The sequence below is a fragment of the Gobio gobio genome (genome assembly GCF_949357685.1).
Source record: "Gobio gobio genome assembly, chromosome: 19".
Classification (NCBI taxonomy): Eukaryota; Metazoa; Chordata; class Actinopteri; order Cypriniformes; family Gobionidae; genus Gobio; species Gobio gobio.
This window is the reverse complement of record NC_137112.1, coordinates 25,316,091-25,332,843: the sequence shown is the minus strand read 5'-3', so window position 1 is coordinate 25,332,843 and position 16,753 is coordinate 25,316,091. Positions and strand designations below refer to the sequence as shown.

Here is a 16,753-nt window from a genome sequence, read left to right as displayed (position 1 = left end):
ACTGCCATTATAATGCTTGTGTTGTGAACTTTTATCTTCTAAAGTGCAGGAAACTCAGAAGATGAAGACCAGAAGACTTTGGGATCAAACAGAAGTTATTCTTTTAATGAGAACTCTGTGCTGCAGGTCGTCCGAAAACAGTCTGATTTAACAGTACAAAATAATTCAATTTATCTACATTTCAGGGGGAGAGATTATACAGCAGGGGAGGAGACATTAAAACAAAGGAATGCATATGTTGTGTAGGTAAAGGACACACCCTACTATGAAATCCCTACCAGTCCCATTGAATCAGCATAACTATTCGCATGCTGATACTGGCCAGGAACTCCAATTCCAAGAGCCATCCCAGAGCCATTAAAGACAAAAGGGGCAACGTCTGGGCTCCGAAAGGTGGAATCTCAGTGATCTGACTCATTTAAAACACAATTGAGAAAAAAGGTCTGGCAGGAAAGGAGACTCTTGCTAGAGCCTCTGAAATCAGTAAAACAGGTCTGGAAGATTTGCATAGCAGACTAATTCATCTGATATCATCATTTTTACCTTAAAGGGTTAGTTCACCCAAAAATGAAAATTCTGTCATTAATTACTCACCCTCATGTCGTTCGACACCCGTAAGACCTCCGTTCATCTTCGGAACAGAAATGAAGATATTTTAGTTGAAATCTGATGGCTCTGAAAGGCCTCCATTGACACAATGGCACGGTTCACTCTCAAGACCCTTAAAAGGTACTAAAGACGTCGTTACAAAGTCCATCTCACTACAGTGGTTCTAAAATAACTTTATGAATCGGCGACAATAGTTTTTGTGCGCAAAAAAACCCTAAATAACGACTTGCATAGTGATGACGATTTCAAAACAAGGCATCATGAAGCTTCGAAGCATTATGAATCAGCGAGTCGATTCAGTGGTTTGAATCGCCAAATTTCAGCAGTTTGGCGGTTTGACACGCGATCCGAATCATCATTCGGCTCACTGATTCATAACGCTTCATGAGGCCGTGTTTTGAAATCGTCATCACTATGTAAGTCGTTATTTAGGGTTTTTTTGCACACAAAAACTACTGTCGCCGATTCATAAAGTTATTTTAGAACCACTGTAGTGAGATGGACTTTGTAATGACGTCTTTAGTACCTTTTAAGGGTCTTGAGAGTGAACCGTGCCATTGTGTCAATGGAGGCCTTTCAGAGCCATCAGATTTCAACTAAAATATCTTCATTTCTGTTCCGAAGATGAACGGAGGTCTGACGGGTGTCGAACGACATGAGGGTAAGTAATTAATGACAGAATTTTCATTTTTGGGTGAACTAACCCTTTAAATTCTAAATGCAATGTACTTTCTTAAATTTGAAATCCCACACTTGGATTATAAAGCTTGGATAACTCTGATTGTATTTGTCTGAAAGAAGATTGTCTTATAAACTTATGGTTGGCTTGAGGGTGAGTAAATCATAGGGTAATGTTCATTTTTTGAGTGAACTATCCCTTTAAGTAACATTACAAACAGCTGCTTATTATTTTTGTGGAATTTTATCTTCTGCATTTATTTGAAAGAAATCTTTTGTAACAATATAAACTTCTTTTACTGTCACTTTTGATCAATTTAATGCATCCTTGCTGAATAAAAAGTATTAATTTCTCAACAAAAATCTATATACTGTATATTGTTCTTTTTATTTTTATGTAATTTTATATTATATATTTTTTGGGGAACCATATTTTCAACAATATTTATTTTTCATTATTCTGGACACTGTTATCTTGTTACTCAAGGATGTCCTCACTGAATGCATGGATATATAAAGGTCCCGCAAGAGTTCTGTTTTGTATAGTTGTGGTCTAGTCACTGTATATTCCCAGCCATATTCTGTTACGTCACCCATAAACTAAATTTACCCCATGTTTCTACCCTGAGCAACATTTAATTTTATTTATGAGTCATTTATTCTTTGAGAATGTGGCCGAGGGGAACTTTTGTCAGATTTAAAAGACTTCTGGGGACAATTTGGTGAGGGAAGTATAGCTACATAAACCCACAAACAGTATAAATTCCTGTTCCTCTGTTCCTCAGGAATGCACACAAGTGGGGGGAATTCTAACGGGGCACCCTGTGAGTTCCCCTTTCTCTACAATGGGACCTGGCACCACAGCTGCCTGCCTGGCACCGGCAACAGAACACTGGATTGGTGCTCTACTACAGCAAACTATGATCTGGAGAAGAAGTGGGGAACTTGTCTGAAATACGGTAATGTTTACATCCACCACAGCTACTGGGGGTTTTCCAGAGAGCAGCTGTAAAGGACAAAGTGCATTTAAACTTGTGACTCTTTGTAAACTACTGACTTTTGGATGCTGTTTTATTTATTCAGTCCAACGCAGCTACAACATTGGTATAATAAAGGGATCAACTTTTTGTAATCGAAAGCCAATGTGTGGAGATAAACAAACAAATACATTAATATAAATTAACCACCTAACCGTTTTCCCACAAACACCATGCTGACCTACTTATGACATGCTTAGTTTTAAGTGGAACTCCTGCTGGTTTAAGCTTCCCTTTTCAGCAGGGAAAAGACATTGACTTACACTGTTCTGTTCTTGCAAAGCCACTTTAACTATTACTCGTGTTTGTTGCACATTCCTTTAATACGGCTTCTTATAATTTCTGAAAAAAAACATGGAAAAGATTACAGAGGGGTCCAAAACTTCACAAGTCAGAGAATCACATATGCCTTGAGTAGGGCATGAGACAGATGGAGGTCTATAAAGTGTAAGAATTTTAACTACCCCACCTGTTTTCTTTTATTTAGTGGAGGGATGTTCTACTTTATGGGAGGAAGGCCCAGTGAAAGGACGCTGCTATCAGGTGGTATCCACAGCGGTGGTGTCCTGGCACGAGGCGCGGGATGCCTGCCGTAGTCAAAAGGGAGATCTACTCAGTGTGTCTAGCCTTCAAGAGCTGGAGTTCTGTAAGACTTAAATCTCATTTTCACTTTTGTGTCATGCTTTTCAACCATCTCTATATCTGAACCTACAATCTGCAGCTATAGGATTCTGTTATACTATATACAATAATGTACTGCATATATAACCACCCAGAACACCCTAGCAACTACCTGAAAACCATCCAGAAAACCATAGCAACACTGTAGCAACCACCTATAATACCCTAGTAGCCACATAGCAACACCCTAGCAGCCACCAGGAACACCCTATTATCTGCTTAGAAACACCCTAGCAACCACCTAGAATATTATTAGCATTTGCATAGCAACACCGTAGAAATAACCTGGATTACCCTAGCAACTTCATAGCAACACCCTAGCAAACACCCAGAACATTCTAGCAGTCACATGGCAACACCCTAGGAATCACCTAGAATACCCTATCCATCCATCCATCCATCCATCCATCCATCCATCCATCCATCCATCCATATTATATCCATCTGTCTATTCATAGTATCCGTCCATCCATAGTATATCCATCTGTCCATACATAGTATATCCATCATCCATCCATAGTATATCCATCGTCCATCCATAGTATATCCATCCGTCCATCCATAGTATCCATCCCTGCATAGTATATTCATCTTTCCATCCATAGTATATCCATCCGTCCATCCATCCATCCATAGTATATCCATCCGTCTATTCATAGTATCCATCCATCCATGGTATATCCATCTGTCCATCCATAGTATGTCCACCCATAGTATCCATCCATAATATATCCTTCCATAGTATATCCATCTGTCCATCCATCATCCATCCATCCATACATAGTATATCCATCCATCCATTCATCCATCCATCCATAGTATATCCATCCATCTATCCATAGTATCCATCCATCCATAGTATATCCATCGTCCATCCATAGTATATCCATCCGTCCATCCATAGTATCCATCCATAGTATATCCGTCCGTCCGTCCGTCCATCCATCCATCCATAGTATATCCATCCGTCTATTCATAGTATCCATCCATCCATAGTATATCCATCGTCCATCCATAGTATGTCCACCCATAGTATGTCCACCCATAGTATGTCCACCCATAGTATGTCCATCCATAGTATTTCCATCCATAGTACGTCCATCCATAGTATCCATCCATAGTACAGCCATCCATAGTATATCAATCTATAGTATATCCATCCGTCTATCCATAGTATCCATCCATCCATAGTATATCCATCGTCCTTCCATAGTATATCCATCCGTCCACCATAATATGTCCATCCATAGTATCCATCAATAGTATAGCCATCCATAGTATATCAATCTATAGTATATCCATCTGTCCATCCATAGTATCCATCCCTCCACAGTTTATCCATCTGTCCATCCATAGTATATCCATCCATCCATCCATCCATCCATCCATCCATCCATCCATCCATCCATCCATCCATCCATCCATCCATCCATCCATCCATCCATCCATCCATCCATCCATCCATCCATCCATCCATCCATCCATCCATCCATCCATCCATCCATCCATCCATCCATCCATCCATCCATCCATCCATCCATCCATCCATCCATCCATCCATCCATCCATCCATCCATCCATCCATCCATCCATCCATCCATCCATCCATCCATCCATCCATCCATCCATCCATCCATCCATCCATCCATCCATCCATCCATCCATCCATCCATCCATCCATCCATCCATCCATCCATCCATCCATCCATCCATCCATCCATCCATCCATCCATCCATCCATCCATCCATCCATCCATCCATCCATCCATCCATCCATCCATCCAAAAACATTCAAATTTCAAGCTATTAAAACAAATTCAAACTTTCCGGTCAGGCTTTTCCAAGTCGACATAAAGTTTGTCTTGACAAACTTTTTTAACTAGTTATTTTTGCAATTCCATTTGGTGGTGCAGAACACTGATCTCACTGCTAAGTTTTTTTATTTATTGTACTTTATATATTGTTCATTCTCTCTCTCTGTCCCTGCAGTTAAAGATCAGAAAGACTTGCCAAGCAAGCTGTGGATCGGCTTGAACCATCTGGACTGGATGCAGGGTTGGCAGTGGTCAGATAGATCAGCTTTATCTCTTGCCCCTTGGGAAACAGGTGATTTCAAGCACACAATATATACTAACCAATATGTAAATTATTGCTTTTGTTTTTATGTTTTAAAGAGATATTTTAACCAAAAAATTTCATTTATGTTATCATTTACCCTGTGTTGCTCTGGCAAACTTCTGGGAGAGGTGAAATGTCTTTTGAAAGAACAATGATTTCCCTTCCCTTGAACCTGTCGTACCACCTTCTGTTGGGTCCTACAGTACATTACATTACATTTAAAGCATGTCTTTTATTCAGTTTCACAGTGATTTTAGGTTTAGCAGATCAAGGAGGATATATTCTCCATCTTATCTTGGCACGAGTCTGCTGTTCAGCCACTGAAAGGGACATTTCTATCACTGTTATTGTGGCAGTGTGTGTATGGGCATAGAATGAGATTTGTTTTGCTGAATAACAAGCTAATGACTTGAATGGCGTCTTTATGCAGAAAACACAGGCAGAATCTGTCTCTGTCTCTAAGGACATTGATGACAGCATTGTCTCTTACTGGTCAGCTGTGATGATGTGGGCAGTTGGTCTCTCCTCGCGTGTGTGTGTTGTCAATGTAATGAACTGTGTCTATAAACACTTTTTATGCAAATAATTTGCATGCATTGTTGAAGTTACTCCAATAATGTACTCTTAACCTTTACTATATTGTAATGGCATTAGTAGTTACTTTATTTGATGTTAATTGTCTCTTTACTGATTAATTAATTCAATTTTAAAACTCAAGCTCTTGTCCAATTTTTACCAGATCAACAATAAAATGATAGACACCAAATTTTATTTTCAGTTCTCAATACAGTTGAGACCTTTTTAGACCTCAAGGAATAACTTAAATTGTATTGTAATTATTATATGCAAGCATTATTCTTTCAGATTTTAAAAATGTCTAAAAAGCTATAATTATATGGTTTAGAAAAACGTTTTCTTTTAAATTTATTGACAAAACATATATGCTATAACCATCTTGTAAAAATTGATAACACCTTTAATACATGTGAGCACACACGTGTTTACGTCTGAAAGGTAAAGGTTTGTTTAGAATTTTTTTTTAAGATATTAAATTTTTTCAGAGAATTGCTCCATGTGACATTTTACATCCCGATCTAACCTTACCCTGTCATAAAAAGATCAGATAATTTAAGAGACGTTTAAGAAAATATTAAAATAAATTTTAATTCGGACATTAAAATCATAACCATCATAGAAGTGGTGTATTTAAGTCATTGTATGAATGAAAGCATTTATTTTTGGATGAAAACAATAAATTCAGAAAAATTTGCATTTTTAGTTGATTATATCTTTGGCTAGTTCTGGTGCATTTACGGTATTGTTTATTAATGTGTACTGCTCCTGTTCAATAATCAAATAAATAGATAAATAAAGGGTCATTGACACTTTTAATGAAAAACTAATGTATTTGGTTATTAAATTTAGGTTTAACACTAAGTACGGTAGTCCTTTTTCTCCATAAAATAAACATATAAATACATATACACACACACACACACACACACACATTTTATATATATAATGTTTGCATGAAGTGTTACATTTTTGTTGGCATGTTTGTTAGGTATCCCAATAAGATCCCTTATTTCGGATGAGGACTGTGGGGTTCTGAAGGAGCCATTGCATTTTGGCGCAGAGACGTGTGAAAATCGGCTTCCATTCATCTGCATGAAGAATAACAAAGTCAATGAGAGTACAGGTCAGAAACTGTCCTCTCGTACTGTTTTCCTTCTTTTCTTTCTCTCTTTCTTTGCACAGTCTCCCTTCCTCTCGTTTCAGCAGTCAGGGAGGTGTATAAGCCCACGGCGTGTAGAGATGGTTGGATTGGGTGGAAAGGATTCTGTTATAAACTCCACAGTGCAGCTGAGTCAAGACTGTCCCAGTTTGAAGCTCAAAACACGTGTAAGATGGATAAATCTCAGCTTGCCAGCATGCACAGTTTAGAGGATATAGAAATGCTACACACAAACTTTCATGCAGGTAAACACGTCTCACTACACACAGGTATCAACAATGTGTTCTGAAAAATAAAACCGTTTTTTGTTCGTGTTATATCTGTCCAACTTGCATCATAAACATTTGTATTGACTTTGTATGTGTGTGACAGATCTGAAGACCGAGGTATGGATTGGTCTTTTGGGTAATGGAACCACCTCAGTCTTTGAATGGGTCGATGAAGTGCCAGTGTCTTTCACATACTGGGCCAGAGCTCAACCTCCACCACTTCTACCAAATACTATCAACTGCGTGTACTATTCAGGAGAGGTGTGTGTGTGTGTGTATGTCATGTCAGATTTTTCAGAAGCAGTATCACATTAACAAGAGCACTGTTTTCTGATTTCTCTATGTGTGTTTGTAGCATCACACATGGTCTGTGTCTGACTGTGAAAAGGCGAGGGCTTACATGTGTAAGGTAAAGGGGCATGTGAATGAGAGCGCCCCAGAGGAAGGCTGCCCTCCAGACGGGGTGAGTGACCATTACTGACTGACACATGACATAGACGGCCCGAGCCACTATTGAACAATTCATTGTAACTCCAGAGGAAATACATCAGTCATGTTTGTGCTTCATGTTGTTGTTGTTATTGCCATCCATTTAGATTCCACATGTGAATCTTATTCAGATATTACTGTATAAGCAGACATGTTTTTTTTTTTACTCTCTAGAACTGGAAGAGACATGGCGATGCTTGCTATAAAGTAGACACTGATCTTGTGTTCTATAAAAACAGCTGCCACATCACCATTAATAACAGGTAAATATGAGCGTGCCGCTGTCATTACGTCACATCTGTATACATAAAGAAGGAGTCCCAGCTAGTTGGCTATATCGTGTGTGAGGATCGCATAGTCTATGGTGAGGATGCTGCAGGTGGCGGATCATTTATAGCCTTTTCTCACAGCAGCTGAAATTATTAAACTTATCTTTTTGATGGCGGATTGTAATCCAGAAATGTCCAAAAGATTAGAGATTAGACTGTGCAGAAATTGAAATCTACAGGCAAGGCAAGGCAAGTTTATTTGTATAGCACATTTCATACACAGTGGCAATTCAAAGTGCTTTACACAGAAATGAAGTTAAAATAGTCATAAGTGAATAAAATAAAAATATATATAGTATAACAGTTATAATAGGAATTAAAAGGAAATAAAAATAAAGATGAAATCCCCTATCTGGGGTGGAAGAAAATGGAGAGTCAGGTTTACTTAAAAAAATATTTGTCAGGTAACTGTGCGTTTAGACAGTACCCTTACAGACAAATCTTCTTGGCCTAACTTGAGGGCGTTCTCTAGATGTTTTACCCTCCAGAGCAGATCTAAACTGGTCTTCCTCGCACCGGAGGGAGTACTCAAAAAATATTTGTCAGGTAACTGTGCATTTAAACATTACCCTTACAGACAAAGCTTCCTGGACAGGAACACCAGGGCTATCTCTACTTTGTTCGACCGTCAGAGCGGATCTACACGGTCCTTCCTCTTACCACCAAGGCTATACAGATCTATCCGTCAGAGCAGATCTAAACGGATCGTCCTCGCACCGGAGGGATTTCGATTTATCGCTCCCCCGTCTCTCAACCTCAACCAAAAAATAATAAAAAATAAAAAGTATAATTAAAAACTAAAAATAAAACAGGGTTAAATTGAAACACATAATTAAAGTGCAAGCAGTTCGGACAAAGCACAGAGCTCATTGAGTAAATGCATAAGATAAGGTGCAATCAGTCGGACGTACAGTGGCACAGCTCATTCAGTAAATGCACAGCTAAACAGATGTGTTTTGAGTCTGGATTTGAAAGTGGGTACTGTTGGAGTACATCTGATCTGTTCAGGAAGCTGGTTCCAGCTACGGCTGGCATAATAGCTAAAAGCAGACTCTCCTTGCTTTGAGTGAACCCTTGGTATTTCTAATTGACTTGATCCTGATGATCTGAGTGATCTGTTGGGTTTGTATTTAATCAGCATATCTGCAATGTATTGAGGTCCTAGGTCATTGAGTGATTTATATACAAGTAATAGTACTTTAAAATCGATCCTAAATGTAACTGGAAGCCAGTGTAAAGACCTGAGGACTGGTGTGATATGGTCATATTTTCTGGTTCTGCTCAGAATCCTGGCAGCAGCGTTCTGTATGAGCTGCAGCTTTCTAATGGTCTTTTTGGGAAGGCCAGTGAGAAGACCATTACAATAGTCCACCTTGCTGGTGATAAAAGCATGAATGAGTTTCTCTAAGTCTTGCCTGGAAATAAAGCTTCTAATTCTTGCAATATTTTTCAGATGATAGTAAGCTGATTTAGTTATTGCTTTGACATGACTACTGAAACTCAGGTCTGACTCCAAAATCACACCAAGATTCCTGACTTGATTTTTTTATTTTAGACCTTTAGCCTCAAGATATGCGTTCACCTTGAGAATTTCATCTTTGTTTCCTAATGTAGTGATTTCAGTTTTGTCTTTGTTTAACTGAAGTTTAACTGAAGTAAAGTTTTGGCACATCCAACTGTTAACTTCATCAATGCATTTACATAGAGAGTCAATGGGGCTGTAGTCATTAGGTGATCGGGCTAAGTAGATATGGGTGTCGTCAGCATAGCTGTGGTAAGCCATTTTGTTATTTTTCATTATTTGGCTCAGTGGCAGCATGTACAGGTTGAATAGGAGTGGTGCAAGAATTGACCCTTGTGGGACTCCGCATGTCATGGATGTCCACTCAGACTTATGGTCACCTATACTCACATAATAACCTCTCCCTTCTAAGTATGACCTGAACCATTTGAGGACCATTCCAGAAAGCCCAACCCAATTTTCTAGCCTGTCAAGAAGTATGTTGTGGTCAACAGTGTCGAATGCAGCACTGAGGTCGAGTAGTACCAGAATTGATGTTTTGCCTGTATCTGTATTGAGGCGAATATCATTTATAATCTTTATGAGCGCTGTCTCTGTGCTGTGATGCGGTCGGAAACCAGATTGAAAATTGTCAAAGTATCCGTTTGAGTTCAAGAATTTGTTCAGCTGACTGAAAACAACTTTTTCAATGATCTTGCCTATGAAGGGGAGATTTGACACTAATACACACTAAATGCTAAATGTAGTCACGCAATGCTGATGTTGTTAACATTAACAATTTGAGAACAAAGTATAACAATTATAATCATTTGCACGGTTTGATGATGTGATATGAGCTAAGCGATCGTTAGATTTAATCACCGTTGGTAGCGCGATTCATTGTAATGCTTTTTTTCCTCAGAACAAAAGTGGCAGACATGTTACTTGTTCAGATGACATTTTCCGATGAAAATTCTTATTTTGGTCATACTTCCAAGACGTAGAATCTGTGATTCGGAGGTACAGTGAATATCGACATGGCGACAAAGAGGCAAAACTTGCAGACTGCAGCTTTAACATAGAGAAGATCAGCATGAAACAAACAGCTGTACTATTACAGTTAATATTATCTGAAAACATCTCTACATGAGCTAATGTATTGGTTTATAATGGTACACGTTAATATATCTGCAAGTATCCGTAGAGATTCTATAGATGTCTATAGTTCAGTTTTAAGTAAATAGTAAAAAGCATTTATTCAGCAGTAGATGTATTTATTTTCCTGCAAAAGACCAATATATTTATAAAATTGTTTAAAGAAGTCTGGGTTTGAGTGTAAATATGCCAGGACAAAATTTGCTGCCACTATGTTAGGACATTTTTGAGTGCTTGACAGTGTGTTGTCATGTAGTTGCTATAGCCCAGTGTCTTGCTATGCAGTTGTTATTCTGTTGAAAGGTGTTCTGGGTGGTTTCCAGCAGGGCTGCCACCACTGATCTATATAAATTACATTTCGATCATTTAGACATAAAGATCAGTGGTTACCACACAGCAAAACTAACCTAATGGCCAATCAAAAATAGCCTCTAAGTAGCCCATTGCAATTTATTCTGAATTATTCTGCAAAATTGTATGTTCCAGGGGTGGGGTGAATATCAACATTTACTAGGGTTTTGTTGGGGGCCAGTGTGTTGGTATGCAATATCTAGGGTGTTCTGTCTGGTTCCCAGTGTGTTGCAATGATGTTGCTTGATGCTCTAAAGGCTCTTGTTGCTAGATAAAAAAAAATCATATTTTGGTCTCTAGATATGACTGATTATGACTGATTATTTGGGTCACGTTCAAAAATGCAACAGCACGCATGATATAAAGCATTACTCATGTTACAGTGCAGAATGAGTTACATGACAGTTTAACACTTCTGTTCAAATATTTAACCCCCAAGTATAATCAATAATAATAATAATAATAATAATAGTGAACCATTAATAAAACAAGATAACTCATGCTTATTTTTCAAATGTTCTACTGACATGAAGATGTATAATCCTCTTTCTAGATTTGAACAGGCCTTCATTAACAGTCTTCTGAAAGAGCATATCAGCACTGAGGTGTTGTATTTCTGGACGGGACTTCAGGACACTAAAGGGTCCAGGGAGTACCAGTGGATCAGTCAGGATGGGACGGCAGACCGGGTGACCTACACCAATTGGAAATGGCTAGAACCAGGTAATGCATATTATGGATTTGGCTGTGGTTGTTCTAATAAAAAAAATGTTCAGCATTTACCAGCAGTTGTAGCATCTTATTACTGTGCATTAGGGCTGTCAATAGATAAATATTTAATTGCGATTAATTGCATTAAGACGTGCACTTAGGGTGTGTCTGAATCCACTTTTGCTAGTTTAACGGGAAAAAAAATTCTTGAATATTTTGCCCTTATAATCAGTATATATTTTTGGGGAACAAAATATCCTAACTTTTTAAATATCATAAATTAGATAATTCAAAAGAATTTTCATTGAGTTTGAATGTAAATATGTGTTCCAGGTTCCTCCGGTGGCTGTGTGGTGATGTCTACTGGGAATCCTTTGGGCCAGTGGGCTGTTAAAAACTGCACCCTATTCAAAGCTGGTAATATCTGTAAGAAACCCATAAAACCGATGGTCCAACCCACCCCAGATCCAATTGTTCCCAACCCCAATGCTTCCTGCGCACCAGGATGGGTCTCAAAGGAAGGCCTAAACTACTGTTACAAGGTGTGTTAAGGTGGTATTCATCAAGACAATGAAGACATTTGCTCATTAGATCTAACTGACATCTTTTTGAATGTGTTTTCCGGGACTGTAGGTGTTTCACGAGGAGCGTTTGCCCCGTAAGCGCTCGTGGGAAGAGGCAGAGCGTTTCTGTGAGGCGCTGGGAGGTCATCTGCCCAGCCTCGCTGAGACGAAAGATATGGAAGCGCTACATTACATCCTGAGAGACTCTATCAGGTACAGATCGCACAGTTTATAACTCCCATTATTATACCCCCCCCCCCCCATATCCAGACACAAAACCAAATGCTGTGAAATGTATTGATTTGTATTCATACTTTTTGTTTCCCTTTACAGTGATAATCGTTTTTTCTGGGTGGGACTAAATCGCCGAAATCCAAATAACAACAACTGGGAGTGGAGTGATGGGCGTCCGGTGAGTCCCTGACATGTGATGTTTCCTGAACACAATAAAGACATAATTGAGTTGTGGTCAGAGCCGCCATTTGCTCCTTTATTACGTTGTTTACTAAAGCTAATGTGTGAAATGTGTAGGTGTTGTAATTTGTTTCTGTTGCTTGGTAACAGGTCTCCATGATGATCTTTCCTGAGGAGTTCAACGAAGATGATGCCTATAACAGGGATTGTGTTGCCTTTAAGGTGTGGTAAACATGACCCCTGAAATAGTACCCTTGACCTCTGACCTCATAACATTATAATACTGCATTATTATGCAATATTAGCTAAAGAAAGCATTTGTACACCCCCAATATTTTCTACACTGATAAAAGACATAATTTAAACGAGATATTTGGGTGGCTGAACATATTCTATACATATTCATATTTATGTTTGATATTTCAAATCATTTTCAAATCATTACAATGTCTTAATTTTATTTGACAATAAGCACACATCAACAATTAAGTCAGACGCAGATTCATTTTTGTTTATTCATTACACTAAAATAACACTGCAACAGTTTACAATAAGGTTCCATTTGTTAACATTAGTTAACTGCATTAGTTAACAATGGAAAAATACTGAAGCATGTATTAATCAAGGGTGTTTTCACACCTGAAAGTTTGCACCAAGGTCCGAACCAAAGTTCATGCTTTGATACATTCGGTTAGTTTTGGATTCACATTGCAATTATGCGAGCGCACTAAAGAACTTTACTTGACACACTTGGCATCCTGTCGTCATCATTTATGTGGGCTGCATCTTGACATTGATTGGTTTGTAAACGGACATGCGTCTGACGCCAGCGTGTTGTCAATTCGGCGGGTAACTTTGACAAGAATGAATGAACAGATGCATATCGTTGCCACTATAGTGTTATTATTATGGCGTTGCTACCTGCAGCACCAACTATACTCAAGGCTAGTTCAAATTTGCATAATGAACGTCCTCGTGGTGCGAACATATTATCGTCGCCGGCAGGAAAGGAGGAGAAGACTGCAAGCAATCCTTCGAGCCCTGGCACCTCCATTTGCATTCTCTCAGTTGTTTAGGCTACACGGGAACCACCAGAACTTTCTGTAAATGGTCTGAAAGTCCAAACCATACAGAAAAAGCTTTCACTCTAGAATACGAACCAAACCTTTGTCTTACCAAATTCCGTCTGTTTGGTCCGGGGGAGGTTTCACACCTGTAATTTTGATTTGGATCGAACTGAAAAGTCTGAAAATCCAGACCAAACAAGGTGTGAACGGGCCCTTAGTTAATGTTAATTAAAGGTCCCATGGCATGGATTTTTTATTTTATTTTATAATGTATTCTGAGGTGTACTTATATTGTTAGTATGATTTTTACATCATAAAATGTCATAATTTAGAAATAAAAGGCATTTTTTTCTATACTGATGTTTGCCCTCTGGCTGAATGCCCTGTTTCAAGGGGCATGTCTGCTGTGAGACTTCAGTAAAAACGCCCACTGTTGTGATTGGCTGAGGGGGCGTGGTTTAACGAGGTCTACGAGGCACAAGCCTGCCAGAGAGACGGATGTCACTTCTCATCAGTTCTCTCAGCACGTCTCAGTTCAGTGAACTGTTGTAGTTACTAGCATATACTTCAGGTTATTAGTTTATTTCTAGTCGGAGGGACTGTCACTCATGTCAGAAAGTTAGTAACTTTAGTAAATGTTGGATCAGCGCTGACTGGAAACACGAACCGTTTAGAACGATTCAGTTTGATTTGGTGAACTGGTTCGAACGCTTACCCTCCGTCTGCTAAATCTCGCGCCGCGTATGGTGCCTCTGCTGTGGGCCAGATGCAGTATTGGGGGTCGGTGATGTTGAAGGCCGACCGGTCAGTGCAGCCTGAGCCTCGGCGTGCGTGAGGTTTATCTCTAAAGATGTGGCTCTGCCGATGTTGAGCAGAAACACACGACTGTATGCACATTTTAGAACAGATAGACGCGACGAGGAAGTACAAAAACACTGACTCACAAGATATAAAACACGAAAACACCGTTCTGTCGGGAGAGAGAGAAGCCGCAGCACGAATAATAAAGTTCTGTGTGAACTTGAATAATTAGGTACACATCAGAAATTACTGATCACAGATCAGAAGGAACTGAAAAAAGACTTCTGTTTTCATTTGTACATCCAAACACTGAGAAACTGCCAGCATTCACTCGTTCACAAGCCATGATCTTTTGAGGACAAACAAATGTGGCGCTGTCATGGGCGTGCCAAATTCTCTGGGCGGAGGAAAGGGAGGTAACCGTTCCTGTTATGACGTCATAACAGGAAAATTCAAGATCAGCTCGTCTGAGCTGTCATTTTCTCAAAGGTTGAGAAAGACAGCCAGAACTCGGTTTACACTGATCAAAACTTCTAGCCACTTGAGGATAGTATTCAGGCTAGAGGAACTCATATTAATTTTGAAAAACCTCATAAAATGAAAATTTCATGCCATGGGACCTTTAAATGTTCAACATTTTCTAATACAAAAAAGTTGGGACATTTTGTAAAGTGCAATAAAATCAAGAATCTGTGATTTTTGTTAATTCTCTTTAACCTTTATTTACCTGGCACAAGTACAAAGAAAATAATGTTAAAGTTTTCAATGACCATGTGATGTAATTGTATTTTGTAAATATAAACTAATTTTGATTTTGATGGCTGCCACAAAGTTGATGAAGTTTGGACTTTCCTTTTAATTACACTTTTTAAATGTTTGGGAGTTGAGGATATTAATTGCTGCAGTTTTGCAAGTTCCAGTGGATTTTTTGCCCAATCTTGCCTGATACAAGACAGCTGCTCAATGTGGTTTTCTTTGTTTGATTCTCCTTTTTATGATGTGCCAAACATTTTCAATAAGAAACAGATCTGGACTGCAGGCAGGGAGTCAATCACATCCCTTCTACGGTGTAGAGTGTCTAGAAACCACTCTGTTTTAGCATGTGCAGAATGAGGCCTGGCATTGTCTTACTTCTCAGGAAAGATGTCATCTTGATGGCAGTATATGTCTCTGTACAACCCCAATACACACCTCCACGTCAATGATGCAAGTCACCCATACCGTTTGCAATGATGCACCCCCATACCATAAGAGATGTTTGCTTTTGCACCTATTGCTGATGAAAGTCTGCTTGGTCCCTTTCGTATGTGGGACTGAGAACTCAAAAAGTGTCTTTTGGACTATATGAGATGAGCTCAGAGGCCTAGAGCACTCAGCAGCATCGCTGCATAGAGTTGATGTATAGAGTTCTCCTTGCGTAACAGAGATTCAAGTTGCATTTCTTGATGCAGTGGCGGACGGTGTTAAGTGACAACGGTTTTCCAAAGCACTCCCGAGCCCATGTGGCTATTTTTTAACACTGTAGCATGATAGTTTCTCATGCAGTGCCATCCGAGGACTTGAAGGTCACGCACATTCAACAAGGGTCTCCTGCCTTGCCCTACATGGACTGAGATTTCTCTGGATTCCCTGATTTTTTTTCACAATATGAAAAATATTGTGTGTGGTAAAAATGTGTATGGTAGTTGGTGAAAGCCCTAAATACTTTGCAATCTTGCATTGGGAAACGTGATTTTTGAATTGTTTAATTCTCTCTTGAAATTTGGCACAGATTGGCAAGCCACGACCCAGCTTTACTTGCAAAGGCAGTTTTTGGTGGATGTTCCTTTTGTACTCAATCATGGTACTCTCACCTATAACCAGTTCACTTGCTAATTGTGGACTGTTTCAAAACTGTTTAACGTGGATATTCTGTAATCTTTTCACTTTTATTTAGCCTCTACACATGCACTTTAATGACGTTCTTAATCCGTAGGGTTTAATATGGAGTTGGCCCACCCTTTGCAGATATAACAGCTACAACTCTTCTGGGAAGGCTTTCCACAAGGTTTAGTTTTTGACCATTCTTCTTGAAGTACATTTGTGAGGTCAGGCACTGATGTTGGACGAGAAGGCCTGGCTCACAGTTTGCGCTCTAATTCATCCCAAAGGTGTTCTGTCGGGTTGAGGTCAGGACTCTGTGCAGGCCAGTCAAGTTCCACCACACCAAACTTGCTCATCCATGTCTTTATGGACCTTGCTTTGT

General features: G+C 39.2%; 1 protein-coding gene across 2 annotated transcripts in view; it reads left to right on the top strand.

Annotated features, from left to right (window-relative positions):
• Positions 1-16,753, top strand: part of ly75 (lymphocyte antigen 75) — a 45,938-nt gene that overhangs the window by 8,587 nt on the left and 20,598 nt on the right. The window contains exons 3-15 of one of the 2 annotated variants that reach the window (XM_079845268.1): positions 2,073-2,246; positions 2,812-2,970; positions 4,995-5,111; positions 6,688-6,822; positions 6,906-7,103; positions 7,231-7,388; positions 7,483-7,590; positions 7,791-7,879; positions 11,506-11,675; positions 11,997-12,205; positions 12,297-12,439; positions 12,560-12,638; positions 12,791-12,862. In XM_079845268.1, the coding sequence (XP_079701394.1) occupies positions 2,073-2,246; positions 2,812-2,970; positions 4,995-5,111; positions 6,688-6,822; positions 6,906-7,103; positions 7,231-7,388; positions 7,483-7,590; positions 7,791-7,879; positions 11,506-11,675; positions 11,997-12,205; positions 12,297-12,439; positions 12,560-12,638; positions 12,791-12,862 (1,811 nt within the window). Of the gene's footprint in view, positions 1-2,072; positions 2,247-2,811; positions 2,971-4,994; positions 5,112-6,687; positions 6,823-6,902; positions 7,104-7,230; positions 7,389-7,482; positions 7,591-7,790; positions 7,880-11,505; positions 11,676-11,996; positions 12,206-12,296; positions 12,440-12,559; positions 12,639-12,790; positions 12,863-16,753 lie in introns of both variants that reach the window. The other variant, XM_079845267.1, reaches the window with a different exon arrangement.